General features: G+C 61.9%; 1 long non-coding RNA gene and 5 gene segments (V, D, J or C); all 6 read right to left on the reverse strand.

Moving 5' to 3' along the window:
- Window positions 1–18,051, reverse strand: part of LOC125168484 (immunoglobulin heavy constant alpha 2-like) — a 350,186-nt gene that overhangs the window by 125,631 nt on the left and 206,504 nt on the right.
- Window positions 1–18,051, reverse strand: part of LOC125168488 (immunoglobulin heavy constant gamma 4-like) — a 238,365-nt gene that overhangs the window by 89,479 nt on the left and 130,835 nt on the right.
- LOC125168486 (immunoglobulin heavy constant gamma 1-like) overlaps window positions 1–18,051 on the reverse strand; it is a 533,257-nt gene that overhangs the window by 66,331 nt on the left and 448,875 nt on the right.
- LOC125168481 (immunoglobulin delta heavy chain-like) overlaps window positions 1–18,051 on the reverse strand; it is a 724,259-nt gene that overhangs the window by 15,803 nt on the left and 690,405 nt on the right. The window contains 2 exon segments of the C gene segment in view: window positions 513–602; window positions 954–1,235. Coding sequence covers window positions 513–602; window positions 954–1,235 — 372 coding nt within the window.
- The window catches only part of LOC125168482 (immunoglobulin heavy constant mu-like), a 33,018-nt gene continuing 25,931 nt past the window's right edge, over window positions 10,965–18,051 (reverse strand). The window contains 4 exon segments of the C gene segment in view: window positions 10,965–11,502; window positions 11,595–11,909; window positions 12,194–12,532; window positions 12,620–12,937. Coding sequence covers window positions 11,108–11,502; window positions 11,595–11,909; window positions 12,194–12,532; window positions 12,620–12,937 — 1,367 coding nt within the window.
- LOC125168519 (uncharacterized) lies at window positions 15,138–17,839 on the reverse strand. Of its 4 annotated transcripts, XR_007153173.1 has the most exons (4): window positions 16,473–17,839; window positions 15,686–15,805; window positions 15,486–15,550; window positions 15,138–15,339 (listed from the first exon to the last, which is right to left on the reverse strand). It is a non-coding gene; the product is annotated as an uncharacterized LOC125168519 (long non-coding RNA). The 4 variants fall into 4 exon arrangements; XR_007153172.1 differs by having other exon boundaries at window positions 15,476–15,760; window positions 16,518–17,839; XR_007153171.1 differs by having other exon boundaries at window positions 15,486–15,805.

Below are 18,051 nucleotides of genomic sequence, written 5' to 3' on the forward strand. Positions count from 1 at the left end.
CTGTCAGACCCTCCTCCCGAGACGCCAGCAGGGCGGCGGGGAGCCAGTGAGGGCGGGAGGGGAGGGGGCTCCTGCTGTGGGGAGGCCTTGGGTCCCATGCCACGGCCCCCGAGCCTTCAGGGGGCATGCTACAATTCTGCAAGGGTCACTCCTGGCCGCTTTGGTGACGCATCCTCACGTGAGGCCCCATGACAAGCTCAGGGCCCAGTCCTGTGGGCTGCTGGGTCAGCTGCGTCCCAGTCCTGGCCCGTGGGCCTGCCTTTGTCGGCTATGCTTTCGCAGGGTGTCTTGGGTGGGTCTCCTGTTCACAAAGGGCCAGAGGCGTGTCTGCTGGTGCCAAGCACAGGGCCTGGCGCACAGTAGGTGCTTGGTAGACGTCAGTTCAGGGCCTGTCTTTCCTGACTCAGATGGGACTTGAAGCCTTGCGGGAGAAGTCATGGAGGGCTGCCTGAAGGGGGCATCCTAAGAGATGGGAAAGCAGGAAAGGGTGTGCTGGGGTGGGGGCTCCTCACCTGAGACCCTGGCAGTGCTGGGCACTGTGGTGGAGTCCTCTGGTGGGGTTGGCCCAAGAGTCGACAGGGGGGTCTTAGTTTCCCAAGATGCTGAAATCAGAGGAAAGTGGCAGGTGAGGGTCGGACCGTGTGTGCACTGAGGTGGGAGGGCTGCGTGGTGGACGGGAGGACCTGGAAATGGCAGGAGGGAGGGACGAGCTGGTTGTGCTGTGCAGAGGTGGGGACTGGGCCGTGGGAAGCCTCACACTCAGCCTCTGCCTTTCTTTTGCACCCTGAGGACAGGGTCTGCGGGGAAAGGGTTTGAGGGTTGGGGTGATGAGAGGTGACCCTCATGGGCGCCGTGCTGAGGCCTGGGTGCCTGTGTCGGTCCTTGGGGTCAGGCCCTGGTGGAAGGTGTGGGAGACCCGGGAGGGCCCTCCTTGTGGTCTCGGGGCCACCCACCTGGCCACCGGAAGGCCTTCTGCAGCTTGCCGCTGGCGGTGCTGCACTGGTGGGGGTCTGGCTTCCACTGGGCAGTCAGGAAGGACAGCTCAATGTTGTCTTGTGCGTTCGGCATGAAGAGATTGGTCTTTTTGGCCTGGTCCTGCTTCCCCGAAACCGAGGTCACCTGCACTGACTCTCGGGAGTATCCTCTTGCCAAGCAGGCCAGGACTATGGGGTCGCCTTCTTTCGGGGCTTGACACCCCGAGACCAAGGGGAACATGTGCAGCGCTTCTCTGGAGGCTGAAAGACAGACACGGGGTTCCGGGGTTGGGGCTCCCAAGGGTGCGGGGTGGGGGTGTGTGGCAGGGCAGAGCCGGCCGAGTGGCCGGGGCTCCCACTGCGGAGCCCGAGGTTGGGGTTGCCCAGACCCCAGTGCAGGGCGGTCCCTCCGTGATGGGTCCAGGGCCATGTGTCCCCACACCCAGGGCTCCAGCTGCTGGCCCCTGGCCACCGCGGCACAGGTGCCGTTTGCCTGCAGAGGGGCCACGTGGCCAGACTTCTGTGTGGTTCTCCGAGGAGTGGGTGGGGTCGGCCCTCCCCCCCGCCCCCCGACCCTGTGCCCTGGGGCGGGGTGGACAGGCTGTGCTGCACACTGGGCCCTACGGGCGGCAGGTCCCAGGATGAGGGACTCCAGGTGGGCTGTCCCAGTCCCCTTGTCCTCTCCCCAGGGACCTGGCTGGCCAAGGGCGGCTGAGCAAGCGTGAGGCCCCTGAGGGCTCTGCTGTATCTTTGTGGGCCCGTTCCTCCTGGCTCCTGCCTCATCCCACGTCCCCCCAGGGCACCGTGCTGCCATTGCGTAGACAGGGTCAGTCATGCCCTTTTTTCAGCCTGGACTGAGGTTGTCTGGGTGGGTGGGGGTGCCAACCCCCCTCCTCACTGGTCCACTGGGGACGGGACCCACCTCTCTGCTCTCCCAAGCACCTGGCCACCGTGCCCCTGCCTTCTCCCATCCACATGCCAGAGGCCCCCACTGCGCAGCCTCCCTGTCTTCCCCTCGGGCCCTGAACTTGGGTCTGTGGGCCGCATTGCCTCCTAAACCCCAGTGCCTCAGAACGTGATCTTGTTGGGGGGATGCAGTCACAGTAGATAAAGTCATGAGGTCATACTGCCAGAGGGTGGGCTCCAAATGCAGCATGACTGTCCTTACAAAAGGGGATGTACACATGAACAGGAAGTGCTCTGCATGAGGAGGACGGTGGGACTGGGGGGAGGACCGGTGATCAGACAGGCGTTATGCGCAAGGATGACGGTGGGACTGGGGGGAGGACCAGTGATCAGACACGGCGTTGTGTGCGAGGACGACGGAGGGACTGGGAGGAGGACCAGTGATCAGACACGGCGTTGTGTGCGAGGACGACGGAGGGACTGGGAGGAGGACCAGTGATCAGACACGGCGTTGTGTGCGAGGACGACGGAGGGACTGGGAGGAGGACCAGTGATCAGACACGGCGTTGTGTGCGAGGACGACGGAGGGACTGGGGGGAGGACCAGAGATCAGACACGGCGCTGAGCGCGAGGACGACGGAGGGACTGGGGGGAGGACCAGGGATCAGACACGGCGCTGAGTGCGAGGACGACGGTGGGACTGGGGGGAGGATCAGAGATCAGACACGGCGTTGTGTGCGAGGACGACGGTGGGACTGGGGGGAGGACCAGAGATCAGACACGATGCTGAGCGCGAGGACGACGGAGGGACTGGGGGGAGGATCAGGGATCAGACACGGCGCTGAGCGCGAGGACTACGGTGGGACTGGGGGGAAGACCAGGGATCAGACACGGTGCTGAGCGTGAGGACGACGGTGGGACTGGGGGGAGGAGCAGGGATCAGACACGGTGCTGAGCGTGAGGACGACGGAGGGACTGGGGGGAGGACCAGGGATCAGACACGGCGCTGAGCGGGAGGATGATGGTGGGACTGGGGGGAACACCAGGGATCAGACACGGCGCTGAGCGCGAGGACGACGGAGGGACTGGGGGGAGGACCAGGGATCAGACAGGGCGCTGAGCGCGAGGACGACGGAGGGACTGGGGGGAGGATCAGAGATGAGACATGGCGCTGCATGTGAGGACGACAGAGGGACTGGGGGGAGGATCAGGGATCAGACACGGCGCTGAGCACGAGGACTACGGTGGGACTGGGGGGAGGACCAGGGATCAGACATGATGCTGAGCGCGAGGATGATGGAGGGACTGGGGGGAAGACCAGGGATCAGACACGGTGCTGATCGCGAGGACGACGGAGGGACTGGGGGGAGGACCAGGGATCAGACACGACGCTGAGCGTGAAGACAACGGAGAGACTGGGGGGAGGACCAGGGATCAGACACGGCGCTGAGCGGGAGGATGACGGTGGGACTGGGGGGAGGACCAGGGATCAGACACGATGCTGAGCGCGAGGACGATGGAGGGACTGGGGGGAGGACCAGGGATCAGACACGGCGCTGAGCGCGAGGACTACGGTAGGACTGGGGGGAGGACCAGGGATCAGACACGGCGCTGAGCGGGAGGATGACGGTGGGACTGGGGGGAAGACCAGGGATCAGACACGGTGCTGAGCGTGAGGACGACGGTGGGACTGGGGGGAGGAGCAGGGATCAGACACGGTGCTGAGCGTGAGGACGACGGAGGGACTGGGGGGAGGACCAGGGATCAGACACGGCGCTGAGCGGGAGGATGATGGTGGGACTGGGGGGAACACCAGGGATCAGACACGGCGCTGAGCGCGAGGACGACGGAGGGACTGGGGGGAGGACCAGGGATCAGACAGGGCGCTGAGCGCGAGGACGACGGAGGGACTGGGGGGAGGATCAGAGATGAGACATGGCGCTGCATGTGAGGACGACAGAGGGACTGGGGGGAGGATCAGGGATCAGACACGGCGCTGAGCACGAGGACTACGGTGGGACTGGGGGGAGGACCAGGGATCAGACATGATGCTGAGCGCGAGGATGATGGAGGGACTGGGGGGAAGACCAGGGATCAGACACGGTGCTGATCGCGAGGACGACGGAGGGACTGGGGGGAGGACCAGGGATCAGACACGACGCTGAGCGTGAAGACAACGGAGAGACTGGGGGGAGGACCAGGGATCAGACACGGCGCTGAGCGGGAGGATGACGGTGGGACTGGGGGGAGGACCAGGGATCAGACACGATGCTGAGCGCGAGGACGATGGAGGGACTGGGGGGAGGACCAGGGATCAGACACGGCGCTGAGCGCGAGGACTACGGTAGGACTGGGGGGAGGACCAGGGATCAGACACGGCGCTGAGCGGGAGGATGACGGTGGGACTGGGGGGAGGACCAGGGATCAGACACGATGCTGAGCGCGAGGACGATGGAGGGACTGGGGGGAGGCCAGGGATCAGACACGGCGCTGAGCGCGAGGACTACGGTGGGACTGGGGGGAGGACCAGGGATCAGACACGGCGCTGAGCGTGAGGATGACAGTGGGACTGGGGGGAGGAGCAGGGATCAGACACGGTGCTGAGCGTGAGGATGACGGTGGGACTGGGGGGAGGAGTAGGGATCAGACACGGCACTGAGTGCGAGGACGACGGTGGGACTGGGGGGAGGAGCAGGGATCAGACACGGCGCTGAGCGTGAGGATGACGGTGGGACTGGGGGGAGGATCAGGGATCAGACACGGTGCTGAGCGCGAGGACGACGGTGGGACTGGGGGGAGGACCAGGGATCAGACACGATGCTGAGCGTGAGGACGACGGTGGGACTGGGGGGAGGACCAGGGATCAGACACGATGCTGAGCGCGAGGACGATGGAGGGACTGGGGGGAGGCCAGGGATCAGACACGGCGCTGAGCGTGAGGATGACGGTGGGACTGGGCGGAGGAGCAGGGATCAGACACGGCGCTGAGCGTGAGGATGACGGTGGGACTGGGGGGAGGACCAGGGATCAGACACGATGCTGAGCACGAAGACGATGGAGGGACTGCGGGGAGGCCAGGGATCAGATACGGCGCTGAGCGTGAGGATGACGGTGGGACTGCGGGGAGGCCAGGGATCAGACACGGCGCTGAGCATGAGGATGACGGTGGGACTGGGGGGAGGATCAGGGATCAGACACGGCGCTGAGCGTGAGGATGACGGTGGGACTGGGGGGAGGACCAGGGATCAGACACGATGCTGAGCGCGAGGACGATGGAGGGACTGGGGGGAGGAGCAGGGATCAGACACGGCGCTGAGCGTGAGGATGACAGTGGGACTGGGGGGAGGACCAGGGATCAGACACGGCGCTGAGCGCGAGGACTACGGTGGGACTGGGGGGAGGACCAGGGATCAGACACGATGCTGAGCGTGAGGACGACGGTGGGACTGGGGGGAGGACCAGGGATCAGACACGATGCTGAGCGCGAGGACGATGGAGGGACTGGGGGGAGGCCAGGGATCAGACACGGCGCTGAGCGTGAGGATGACGGTGGGACTGGGGGGAGGAGCAGGGATCAGACACGGCGCTGAGCGTGAGGATGACGGTGGGACTGGGGGGAGGACCAGGGATCAGACACGATGCTGAGCACGAAGACGATGGAGGGACTGCGGGGAGGCCAGGGATCAGATACGGCGCTGAGCGTGAGGATGACGGTGGGACTGCGGGGAGGCCAGGGATCAGACACGGCGCTGAGCGTGAGGATGACGGTGGGACTGGGGGGAGGACCAGGGATCAGACACGGCGCTGAGCGGGAGGATGACGGTGGGACTGGGGGGAGGACCAGGGATCAGACACGATGCTGAGCGCGAGGACGATGGAGGGACTGGGGGGAGGAGCAGGGATCAGACACGGCGCTGAGCGTGAGGATGACAGTGGGACTGGGGGGAGGACCAGGGATCAGACACGGCGCTGAGCGCGAGGACTACGGTGGGACTGGGGGGAGGACCAGGGATCAGACACGATGCTGAGCGCGAGGACGATGGAGGGACTGGGGGGAGGCCAGGGATCAGACACGGCGCTGAGCGCGAGGACTACGGTGGGACTGGGGGGAGGACCAGGGATCAGACACGATGCTGAGCATGAGGACGACGGAGGGACTGGGGGGAGGATCAGGGATCAGACACGGCGCTGAGCGTGAGGATGACGGTGGGACTGGGGGGAGGACCAGGGATCAGACACGGCGCTGAGCGTGAGGATGACAGTGGGACTGGGAGGAGGACCAGGGATCAGACACGGTGCTGAGCGTGAGGATGACGGTGGGACTGGGGAGAGGAGCAGGGATCAGACACGGCGCTGAGTGCGAGGATGAGGAGGGACTGGGGGGAGGAGCAGAGATCAGACACGGCGCTGAGTGCGAGGACGACGGTGGGACCGGGGGGAGGAGCAGGGATCAGACACGATGCTGAGCATGAGGACGACGGAGGGACTGGGGGGAGGATCAGGGATCAGACACGGCGCTGAGCGTGAGGATGACGGTGGGACTGGGGGGAGGACCAGGGATCAGACACGGCGCTGAGCGTGAGGATGACAGTGGGACTGGGAGGAGGACCAGGGATCAGACACGGTGCTGAGCGTGAGGATGACGGTGGGACTGGGGAGAGGAGCAGGGATCAGACACGGTGCTGAGTGCGAGGACGACGGTGGGACCGGGGGGAGGAGCAGAGATCAGACACGGCGCTGAGTGCGAGGACGACGGTGGGACCGGGGGGAGGAGCAGGGATCAGACACGGCGCTGAGTGCGAGGACGACGGTGGGATTGGAGGGAAGACCCAGGATCGGACACAACGGGCAGACGCCAGGGTTGGGGGGCATGGAGGGAACGTGCCCCCAGAAGTGACATGGTCAGCGTCCGGCTCCCGCTGCGTGGGCTGCCGCAGGAGAAGAGGGGCATACACACTCCGGTGTCAGAAGTGGGGTGTGACAGAGCTGACATGTGGAAGTACCCATGTGGTGTCAGAACCCGAGGCTGTGGTTCTGAGGTGCACGTCAGAAAAAGCCGGACTGCCTTGAAGACTGTGTGTATGCATTTGGGTGTTACAGGCAATTCTGATGAGGGCTTGGAGAGGAAGGGAGGGCGGAGGGCCTCCTGTCTCGGCTGTGCGCCGTGTGGACATGTGGCTCGGGACGTTTCTGAGCAAAGTGCCAGAGGAGGGCCTGGGCCTCTGCTGTCTGCTCCTGGTGGATGTGGGAGAAGGGAGAGGGAGAGGAAGGCAGGGAGCTGGCAGAGAGGAGCCAGAACTCGAAGCTTTGGGAGGGTCTCTTCCTGTCTGGACACAGGGCCCAGGGTCTGGCTGGGCCTCCTTTTGCTAAGGCATCACCTGTGTGGTCCAAGCAAGCATGTCAGTAGCAGCCAAGTGGTTACCCAGGAAAGGTCCGGCCTCCGCCTGGGCCCTCGCTGCCACCGCCCCATGGCTTGTGGCCGCCCTGGCTGTGCGGTGTCCAGGCGAGCCTCTGCCACGGGTCCCACCCCCGCCTCTGCCACGGCCTGGCCCTCGTCTGCGGTGGCCTGGGGGGACGGAGACTGTTCTTGTGCCTCCCCTCTGCCAGATGCTCTCCTGTCTCACCAGAAACTTCTCCTCCCATCCACACGCCCCAGATGCCTCAGCAGGTGGGACAAACCCTCGGGACAGGGACTTGTAGGTGGAGAGCCCTGCTGGAGAGCCCTGAGGCCCAAGCTTGGTTGCTGGCTCCCGACGTGATTGGGACCCTCTCGAGCTCGGCTGCCGTCCTTCAGCAGACTGGATGAGCCTGAGACTCTGGGTCTCCCTCACGGAGATCTTTCCCGCCATGTCCCCTGGCAGGCAGTGTGCAGACAGACCCCCCCCCCCCGCCTTTCCCACACACGCTTCACCATGAGGGATGGCCACCCCTGGATGCACACACAGCACACATGGGTGCAGTTCGGGATAAAGAACCTTCACGAGAAGCAGTTTCACAGGATAAAATATAAACGTTTATTTCAAGGCGACATGTGTGCACACTGCAGAGCGGTGCTGCGTCCACGGCACTTGGCCTGGTCTTGAGAAGCCTGCGTCTTTGGGCGGCAAGCGGGAGGGGTGACGTGGGAAGGATTTAAGTGCAAGTCGACAGGCTCTGCAGGCTGGGAACCCCGGGCCCCAAGGCGGTGCCCCCCTGGGTCCCATCTTCTGGGTCTCTGAAGTTCTTAGCGGGGGGGGGTTCATTTCACCTGCAGACGACAGACACATGAGCTGTTTCCCTGCTGCCCGAGGACAGTGGGTCAGGCTCAGCCTAAGGCCATCTGTGCCCTGCCCCCCTCCAGGCTGCCACTACCTTGAACAGGGTGACTGTGGTGCTGTAGAAGACGCTGAGGAGGAAGAGAACGATGAAGGTGGAGGCCATGGTGTTCAGATTCTCGAAGCCCTCCTCCTCGGCGCTCACCTCCCCCTCTGCAGGGGACACAGCACAGAGGGGTCAGGCCCGGCACCAGCACGGTCCAGCCCCAGAACCACCCTCGGCCCTCGGCTGTGCTGCACCCGGGAGGGACAGGTGGGGCAGGAGAGGGTGTCCTTGCACCCACCTTGTGGGGCTGAGGCCTCCTGGGCTCAGTCGGGAAGGGTCTCAGCCAAGCGCTAGCTGGGCCTTGACAGCCCAAAGCAGGGGGCCAGGTGGAGGCAGAATGTGGCCAAAGCAGAGCAGGGTAGCCCTGAGCACCTTGTCTAGGAGCCCTGGGATGGCAGAGAGTGCGACAGAGAAACATAGACGTGGGGGTGCGGCCTGGGCTGGGGCCGGAGGCAGTGACCCCAGAAGAGTGGCTCACAGTGTCCTGAACTCTCCTGTGGGGTGTGGTGACACGGCTGAGAGGCAGAGAGCAGGGCCCCCTGCCACCTGTGGTTTGGGACAGGTGTGGCCCTGGCCGCCGAGGCCAGTGAGGGCTGGCAGTGAGGAGCTGGCAGATGTCTGGGCCGAAGGGGACCTCTTCACTTCCTAGTGAGGTTCCTACTCACTGTCTCTCCTTCTGGGAATGAATAGCATTTGTGGGGCCCTGGCTGGCTTGTCTGCCCTCCCAGAACTCTGGGGCCAAAGGGTCAGACAGAGCCCTGAGGCTCCAGGGAGGCTAACACTGGGGTGGTCAGGCTGAGGACACTCAGTGGGGTCTGCAGCCCCTGCACAGGTGAACTCAGGCACCCAAGGGCTTGGTGCCAGAGAGGGCCTGGGACGGGGCCAGAAGGGGGCTGTGTTGCCTTTGCCCATTCAGGAGAGGAGATCCTACTCAGGCCCCTCCCCTTTTCTGCCCACTGGGCTCTGTTCTCCCTCACTCCTGCTCCTCGGGCCTCACTTCCCACCCTTTCCAGGGCTGGGTGTTTGCAGGGGCTCCCCACTCAGATCACGCTTTCTACAGCCTCCCTCTAGGGAGGGGCCTCCCTCCCTCTGGGGCCGGTGTCCAGGCACTGCCTGCCTTGTCCATTCACCCATGGGTGCCTGGGCATGGCAGGGGCTTCCTTTGGCCCTGGGCCTGCCAACGGTGGCTATGGTCAGTGCCCAGGCTGGGCCAGCCCATGGACACACCTCCGAGCTGAGACAGAAGGATGAGCAGAGCGTGGGCATGAAGGCCTGCGGAAAGTGACGTGGCTGGAGAGGGCGGAAGTGCCTGCCTGAGGCACCGAGTGACCTCATGTGCGCACGTCAGTGTATCTGTGACTGTGTGTATGTGTGTGTACCTATGTGTGCATGTGTCTGCGTGTGTCCACATGTATGGGTGTGTGCTTGTATGCATGTCCATATCCCTGTGCATCTCTGTGTGTATATGCAAGTTCCTCCACGTCTATGTCCATGGGTGTGTATGCATGTGTATTTGCACCCACGTACAGTGCATGAGTGCCTGTGTCCATGTACATGTGTGTTTCCTGTGTGTGTGTGTTTACATGCCTGCATGGGTGTGCATGTGTGTGTCTGTGTGTCCATGTTTCTGTGCCTGTGCATGTGTAAGTACCCATGTGCATGCACGTGTGTGCCTGTGTGCATGTGTGTGTGTCCATGTGTCTGTGTGTGTGCATGTGTGCATGTGTGTGTGTCCATGTGTCTGTGTCTGCATGTGTGTGCACGTGTGTGTGTCCATGTGTCCGTGCCTGTGTGTGTGTAAGTACCCATGTGCATGCACGTGTGTGCCTGTGTGCATGCGTGTGTGTCCATGTGTCTGTGTGTCCATGTGTCCATGCCTGTGCATGTGTAAGTACCCGTATGCATGCACGTATAAGCTTGCATGTGTGTGCATGTGTGTGTGTCCATGTGTCTGTGTGTGTGCATGTGTGCAGGTGTGTGTATGTGTGTGAGTCCATGTGTCTGTGCCTGTGCGTGTGTAAGTACCCATGTGCACGCGCATGTGTGCCTGTGTGCATGAGGGTGTGTCCATGTGTCTGTGCCTGTGCATGTGTAAGTACGCGTGTGCATGCACGTATAAGCTTGCATGTGTGTGCATGTGTGTGTGTCCATGTGTCTGTGTGTGTGCATGTGTGCAGGTGTGTGTATGTGTGTGAGTCCATGTGTCTGTGCCTGTGCGTGTGTAAGTACCCATGTGCACGCGCATATGTGCCTGTGTGTATGAGGGTGTGTCCATGTGTCTGTGCCTGTGCATGTGTAAGTACCCGTGTGCATGCACGTATAAGCTTGCATGTGTGTGCATGTGTGTGTGTCCATGTGTCTGTGTGTGTGCATGTGTGCAGGTGTGTGTATGTGTGTGAGTCCATGTGTCTGTGCCCGTGCGTGTATAAGTACCTATGTGCATGTGCATGTGTGCCTGTGTGCATGCGGGTGTGTCCATGTGTCTGTGTCTGTGTGTGTGCAGGTACCCACGTGCATGCACATATAAGCCTGCACGTGTGTGCATGTGTCCGTGTGTGTGTCCGTGTGTGCCACACACCTGGGTGGCCATGAGAGCAGCGAGAGGAGCACAGAGACTTTCAGAGGCTGGGTGGGGGCAGGGGCGGTGGTGGAGGTTGGTCTGGGGGTGAGGACAGCACAGCTGTGGCCCCGGTAGGCGAGAGCATCGCTCACTCAGGACGAGCATCTTTTGAATGGATGTTTTTATTTCTAATTTTGATAAAACGCCACATCTCACCCCATTGACACGGTTAGTTTGCACACATGCACACACAGCGACGGGTTCCCCAGGGACTCTGGGATCCACCCGGAGTGGGGCGGCCCACAGGTCAGTAGCAGGTGGTGGCCGTGTCAGACAAGACCAGGGACACGTTGTACAGGGTGGGTTTACCGGTGGACTTGTCCACGCTCCTCTCCGTCACCATGTGGGGCAGGGCCTCGTGGCCCACAACACAGGTGTAGGTCTCCCCCGAGCTCCACTCCTCCTCACTCACAGTCAGGGTGCTGTGGACAAAGTAGAGGTGGGGGTCCTGGGGCTCGGGCTTCGGGTCACTGGTCACGTAACTCTCGGAGGACATGGGTTGGCCTTTCTGCAGCCATTGCACGAACACATCTGCGGGTGAGAAGCCCTTCACCAGGCAAGTGACTGTGGCTGACTCCCGCAGGCTCAGCTGCTCCCGGCTGGGTGGCAGGACGTAGACGGAGGGCGGTTGCTTGTTGACGTCTGTGGGAGGAAAGGCGGCTGTGAGCTCAGGTGGGGGGCTGGGGGGAGAGGCTGTGGGAGAGTCCCGGGGCAGAAGAGAAGCAGACTCCTACCCTTGGGTTTAGAGATGGTCTTCTTCAGTGGCGAGGGCAGATCTGTGTGGGTCACCGTGCAGGTGAAGTCCTCCCCTGACTCCCAGTCCTCTGCACAGACGGTGGCCTCCCCCGTGGCACTGAAGGTGTTGTTGAGGTTGCTCTGGAAGATGGTGGTGGTTGGCAGAAAGTCGCCATTCTGGCGGGTCCAGGAGATGTTCAGGCTGTCGCGGGTGGTCAGGTCTACGACCCTGCAGGACAGCTTGGCCGACTTGGTTTGGAAGATGCTGGCGAAGGTGGGGGGAATGGTGAAGATTCTGATGTTGGCCTGCGTGTCTGGATCGGGAGAGAGTTTGTGTCAGTGACTGGCTGGATGGGCAACCGGGCAAAGGGGGGAGGTTTTCCCAAGAGAACAGAAGCTGGCCACGCCGAGCCTTCCTGAGCCCCAAGGACCCCTTGGAGGGGATGCTGGGCCCCCCCACCTGACAAGTGGCCCCCTCCCTGCCCTTGGCCGCTCCAGGAAGCCAAGGCTCAGGAAGCGGCTGCCCTGAGTGGACACCTATGAATGTGAGGAGGGGTCCCTGCCCCGAGGGGTTGCACCAGGGGCCGGGACCACTCACTGAGGATGCATGCAGAGGACACGTTCTTCTTGAAGGTCAGCCCATTGTGCTCCACATTGCAAGTGAACACGCTCTGGCTGAGCCAGGCATTCTCGGTGATGGTCAGCGTGCTGAGCACCCTGAAGGTCACGGGCCCGGGCCTTTGGTTCTCAGCCTCCACGTTGCCTGGGTTGAAGCCCGACTTGATGGGCTTTCCATCACGAAGCCAGGACACAGAGATCTTCTTGGGGCTGAAGCCTGTTGCCTGACAGAGGAGCTGGGACGTGCGCTGGTTGTTGTCAGAGAAGGCGTCACGGGGTGGGATGAAGACAGTCACGTTGGGGGACAGCTCTACAGGCACTGCAGTGAAGGGGACAAGACGTCAGCCCACCTGACCCCCCTCCCTGCCCCCATCCCCGGTCATGGGTAGGAGAGCCCGACTCTCACCTGGGATGGGCACGTTCACCTCACTGTTGCCCTTGGGGTGTTTCACATTGCATGTGAGGAAGTCATCTGAACCCTGGAGGACGTCCACGGAGGGCAGGAGCACCTGAGAGGTAGCCACGTACTTGCCCTCTCTCAGGACTGGAGGGAAGGTCTGGATGTCCTGGTTGTTGACCACACTGTTGTTCTTGTAGTTCCAGGAGAAGGTGACGGAGCTGGGCAGGAAGTCCCGGGCCAGGCAGCCCATGGCCACCAGGGGCTCATCGGACAGGGAGCTCTCACAGGTGATGAGGGGGAAGAGATTTGGACGGGATGAGGTCTCTGAGGACCAGAGAGGGACAAGAGACAGGGGTGAGAAGGCGTCTCCTTCCCACGCTCTGCCAGGCGGGCCAACGCCAACCACATGGCTCCCTCATTTCACTACCACGAGGGCTGCCCTCGCGGCCTCCCCAGCCTGGACCGACGGCGCAGTGGGCAGCTGTGTCGAGGCCCAGGTCCTGCTGGGAAGGGGAGGCAAGGCGGCCCCCGCCCTGCTGCAGAAGTCCAGCTCTGGGCTTGTGGGAAGTTGGAGGTGCTTCACGCTGGGAGGGGCGGATGTAACCTCCTCCCAGCACCTGCCACCCTTACACTCAAGTGCACTCTGGTGCCTGGCTCTCAGCTCAGGACAGCTCGGCCCTGACTGGCGGTGCCTTCCCTCTGAGACCCCAGAGCCACGTAGCCACACTCAGCCACGAGCCCCGTGAACCGTCCATGTGGCAGGCTGACAGCATGGAGAGAGGACCCCCCAAGCCCCCAGACAGACCACCAGCCCAGGCCTGTGTGTCTAGGGTCAGCAGAGACTGTGAACACGAGGAGTGGGAATTGTGCAGATTCCTCTTGGCCCGTCCTTTGCACAACCAGGTCATTGAGGTCAGCCCAGTGTTAGGACAGTCCAGCAAGGCCAGGTCTCCCCATTTAGAACTAAATGGCCCAACATGGGTTATTCTAGCACAAGCCTGGACATCAAACTAAGCCAAGCCACTCAGAGAGTCCATTTCTGCTGGGCCAGTTCAGTGACCCTGATTAATTGGTTTGGTGTACTAACCCTAGCACACATCAGCCCAACCCAGCTCAGCCCAGCTCAGCCCCATTCAGCCCAGCTCAGCCCAGCTCAGCCCGGCCCAGCCTGGCGTACTCCAGCTTAGCTCAACCCAGCTCAACCCAACTCATCTCAGCTCAGCTCAGCCCAGCTCAGCCCAGCTCAGCCCAGTTCAGCCTGGCTCAGCTCAGTCCAGTTCAGCCCAGAACAGTTCAGCTCAGTGCAACCTAGCTAAACTCAGCCTGGCCCAGCCCTGCCTGGTTTAGCTCAACCTATCCTAGCCCATCCCAGCCTAGCCCTGCTCATCCCAGTCCAGCCCAGTTCAGCTCAGCCCAGCTCAGCTCAGCTCAGCTCAGCCCAGTGCAGCCCAGTTCAGCCCAGACCAGAACAGTCCAGCTCAGCCCAACCCAGCTCAGCCCAGAGCAAGCCAGCTAAGCTCAGCCTAGCCCAGCCCAGCCCAGCCCGGTTTAGCTTAGCCCAGTTCAGCCTAGTTCAGTCCAGCTCAGCCCAGAACAGCCCAGCTCAGCTCAGCTCAGCTCAGCCCAGCTAAACTCAGCCCAGCTCAGCCCAGCTCAGTTTAGCCCAGGTCAGCCCCAGCTCAGTCCCAGCTCAGCCCAGCTCAGCCCCAGCTCAGCCCCAGCTCAGCCCAGCTCAGCCCCAGCTCAGCTCAGCCCAGCTCAGCCCAGCTAAACTCAGCCCAGCTCAGCCCAGCTCAGTTTAGCCCAGCTCAGCCCCAGCTCAGCCCCAGCTCAGCCCAGCTCAGCCCCAGCTCAGCCCCAGCTCAGCTCAGCCCAGCTCAGCCCAGTGCAACCCAGCTAAGCTCAGCCCAGCTCAGCCCGGTTTAGCTCAACCTAGTCCAGCCCAGCTCAGCTCAGCTCAGCCCACCTCAGCTCAATTCAGCCCAGGTCAGCTCATTTCAGCCCAGTTCAGCCCAGTTCAGCCCAGCTCAGCCCAGCCCAGCTCAGCCCAGTTCAGCCTGGCTCAGCTCATCCCAGTGCAATCCAGCTCAGCTCAGTTTAGCTCAGCCCAACCCAGGTCAGCCCAGCCCAATTCAGCCCAGCTCAGCCCAGTGCTAAGCTCAGCCCAGCCCAGCCCAGCCTGGTTTAGCTCAACCTAGCCCAGCTCAGCTCAGCTCAGCTCAGCCCAGTTCAACTCAGCTCAGCTCAGCTTAGCCCAGCTCAGCCCAGCTTAGCCCAGTTCAGCTCAGCCCAGCCCAGCCCAGCTCAGCCCAGTGCAACCCAGCTCAGCTCAGCTCAGCTCAGCCCAGGGCAAGCCAGCTAAGTTCAGCCTAGCCCAGCCTGGTTTAGCTCAGCCCAGTTCAGCCCAGCTCAACCCAGCTCAGCCCAGCTAAACTCAGCCCAGCTCAGCCCAGATTAGTTTAGCCCAGCTTAGCCCAGTTCAGCTCAGCTCAGCCCAGCTCAGCCCAGTTCAGCTCAGCCCAGCTATGCTCAGCCCAGCCCAGCCTGGTTTAGCTCAACCTAGCCCAGCTCAGCTCAGCCTAGCTCAGCCTAGCTCAGCCCAGCTCAGCTCAGCTCAGCTCAGCCCAGTCCAGTTCAGCACAGCTCAGCCCAGTGCTAAGCTCAGCTCAGCCCAGCCCAGCTCGGTTTAGTTCAACCTAGCCCAGCCCGGCTCAGCTCAGCCCAGCCTGCGCTAGCTCAACCTAGCCCAGCTCAGCCCAGCTCAGCTCAGCTCAGCTCAGCCCATCTCAGCCCAGTTTAGTTCAGCCCAGCTCAGCCCCAGCTCAGCCCAGCCCAGCCCAGCCCGGTTTAGCTCAACCTAACCCAGCCCAACCCAGCTCAGCTCAGCTCAGCTCAGCTCAGCCCAGCCCGGCTCAGCTCAGCCCGGTTTAGCTCAACCTAGCCCAGCCCAGCTCAGCTCAGCGCAGCCCAGCCCAGCCCAGCCCAGCCCAGCCCGGCTCAGCTCAGCCCAGCCCAGCCCAGCCCAGCCCGGCTCAGCTCAGCCCAGCCCAGCCCAGCCCGGTTTAGCTCAACCTAACCCAGCCTAGCCCAGCTCAGCTCAGCTCAGCTCAGCCCAGCCCGGCTCAGCTCAGCCCGGTTTAGCTCAACCTAGCCCAGCCCAGCTCAGCTCAGCTCAGCCCGGTTTAGCTCAACCTAGCCCAGCTCAGCTCAGCTCAGCCCATCCCAGCCCGGTTTAGCTCAACCCAGCCCAGCTCAGCTCAGCCCAGCCCAGCCCAGCCCAGCCCGGTTTAGTTCAACCTAGCCCAGCTCAGCCCAGCTCATCTCAGCCCAGCTCAGCCCAGCTCAGCCCAGCCCAGCCCGGTTTAGTCAACCTAGCCCAGCTCAGCCCAGCTCAGCTCAGCCCAGCTCAGCCCAGCTGAGCCTAGCTCAGCTCAGTTCAGTCCAGTTTAGCCCGGCTCAGCCTAGCTCAGCCCAGTTTAGCTCAGCTCAGCTCAGCCCCAGCTCAGCCCAGCCCAGTTCAGCCCAGCTCAGCCCAGTGCTAAGCTCAGCTCAGCCCAGCTCAGCCCGGTTTAGCTCAACATAACCCAGCCCAGCTCAGCTCAGCCCAGCCAAGCCCAGCTCAGCTCAGCCCGGTTTAGCTCAACCTAGCCCAGCCCAGCTCAGCTCAGCTCAGCTCAGCCCAGCCCGGCTCAGCTCAGCCCAGTTTAGCTCAACCTAGCCCAGCTCAGCTCAGCTCAGCCCAGCCCAGCCCAGCCCGGCTCAGCTCAACCTATCCCAGCCCAGCTCAGCTCAGCTCAGCTCAGCCCAGCCCAGCCAGGCTCAGCTCAGCCCAGCCCAGCCCAGCCCGGTTTAGCTCAACCTAGCCCAGCCCAGCTCAGCTCAGCTCAGCCCGGTTTAGCTTAACCTAGCCCAGCTCAGCTCAGCCCATCCCAGCCCGGTTTAGCTCAACCCAGCCCAGCTCAGCTCAGCTCAGCTCAGCCCAGCCCAGCCCAGCCCGGTTTAGTTCAACCTAGCCCAGCTCAGCCCAGCTCAGCCCAGCTCAGCTCAGTTCAGCCCGGTTTAGCCCAGCTCAGCCCAGCTCAGCCCGGTTCAGCTCAGCCCAGGCCAGTTCAGCCCAGTTAAGCTCAGCCCAGCCCAGCCCAGCCCAACTCAGCCCAGCTCAGCCCGGTTCAGCCCAGCCCAGTTCAGCCCAGTTCAGCCCAGCTCAGCCCAGTTCAGGCCAGCTCAGTGCAGCTAAATTCAGCCTAGCTCAGCCCGGTTCAGCTCAGCCCAAGCTCATCTCAGAAATGCCAGCTCAATCTGGTTTAGTCCAGCTTAGCTGAGGACTGCTTTGGGCAGCCCAGTGTAGTCCTGTACAGTGTAGTCCCAAAAGCCCAGTCCTGGGACTGGCCAGAAAATTTCAGGCCACCAGACCGGCGTGCCTTCGCCAAAGCCATCTTATCCAGGAATCCTGTACAGCTGAGCCTAGCTCAGGGTCAGTGCCTTCTGGTGCCCATCCCTACCTTTCCCACCCTTGTGTGTCCTTGGGGATTTCTCCAGTGGCATCCCCTATTTTTCCATGGCCCTGTCCAGTCTCAGCCAGCTCTTGGCCCCCAAGCATTATCAGTCACTACCACCTCAGTTTCCTGGGTAAAATACTTCCCGGCAAGTTTAAATTCACCAAGACATTTTATAAGGACTGAGGAGTGTTTGCCGTCATCAGAGTGAAAACCCGTCTTTGCCTTAGAATAGGCAGAGACTTTGCTTCAGAAAACTGTGCTGGGGACTCTCCCCATGGGGCCTTCACTGTCCTGGGTACATGCCCTTAGCTGGTCTCCTCCCTTCCGAGTCTAAAGTAGGCCCACAACTTTAAATTTCCTCTAAATAAAAATCATCATTAAACATGACCAAAAACGCATCTCATCTGAATTTGCGCATATAATGCTGCTCTTTGTCCTGAAGCTTTTCACAAGGCGAAGGCTACTTTCAAATGCACAATAATGACCTCAAATCTGAAGCTGCGTTTATGACTCAAAGATGGCATGAAAGGCACTTTGTTTATGTTAGAGCATCTGAGCCATAGAATCCATAGTTAAGAAGCCAAGACAATGGCCACTCAGGATTCATACAAATAAATCTCATTGTTTCCCTGAGCGATCTTAAAAAATGACTCCTCCTCAAGCAGAAACCAAAACACCACACACAAACTTTCCGGAGCAGCAAATTTGGCAGCCGGGACTGCCTCCCTCTTACCATTTTGGCTCCCTGGTCACCAGACAGTCCCGTGGGGGTCTTTGGTATTGAAGAATTCCTTCAAATCCATTAAAATTGGCTCTTTGATGAATAGCCAGTTGGCAGAAGTCACGGCAGCCCCGGGGGGGGTGGGCAGGTGGACCCTCCACTGGGGCTCCTTCAGCTCAGGAGCCAGCCCGAATTCCTTTCTGATTTGAGACCTGACT

The sequence above is a fragment of the Prionailurus viverrinus genome, chromosome B3, assembly GCF_022837055.1.
Source record: "Prionailurus viverrinus isolate Anna chromosome B3, UM_Priviv_1.0, whole genome shotgun sequence".
NCBI classification, from domain to species: Eukaryota; Metazoa; Chordata; class Mammalia; order Carnivora; family Felidae; genus Prionailurus; species Prionailurus viverrinus.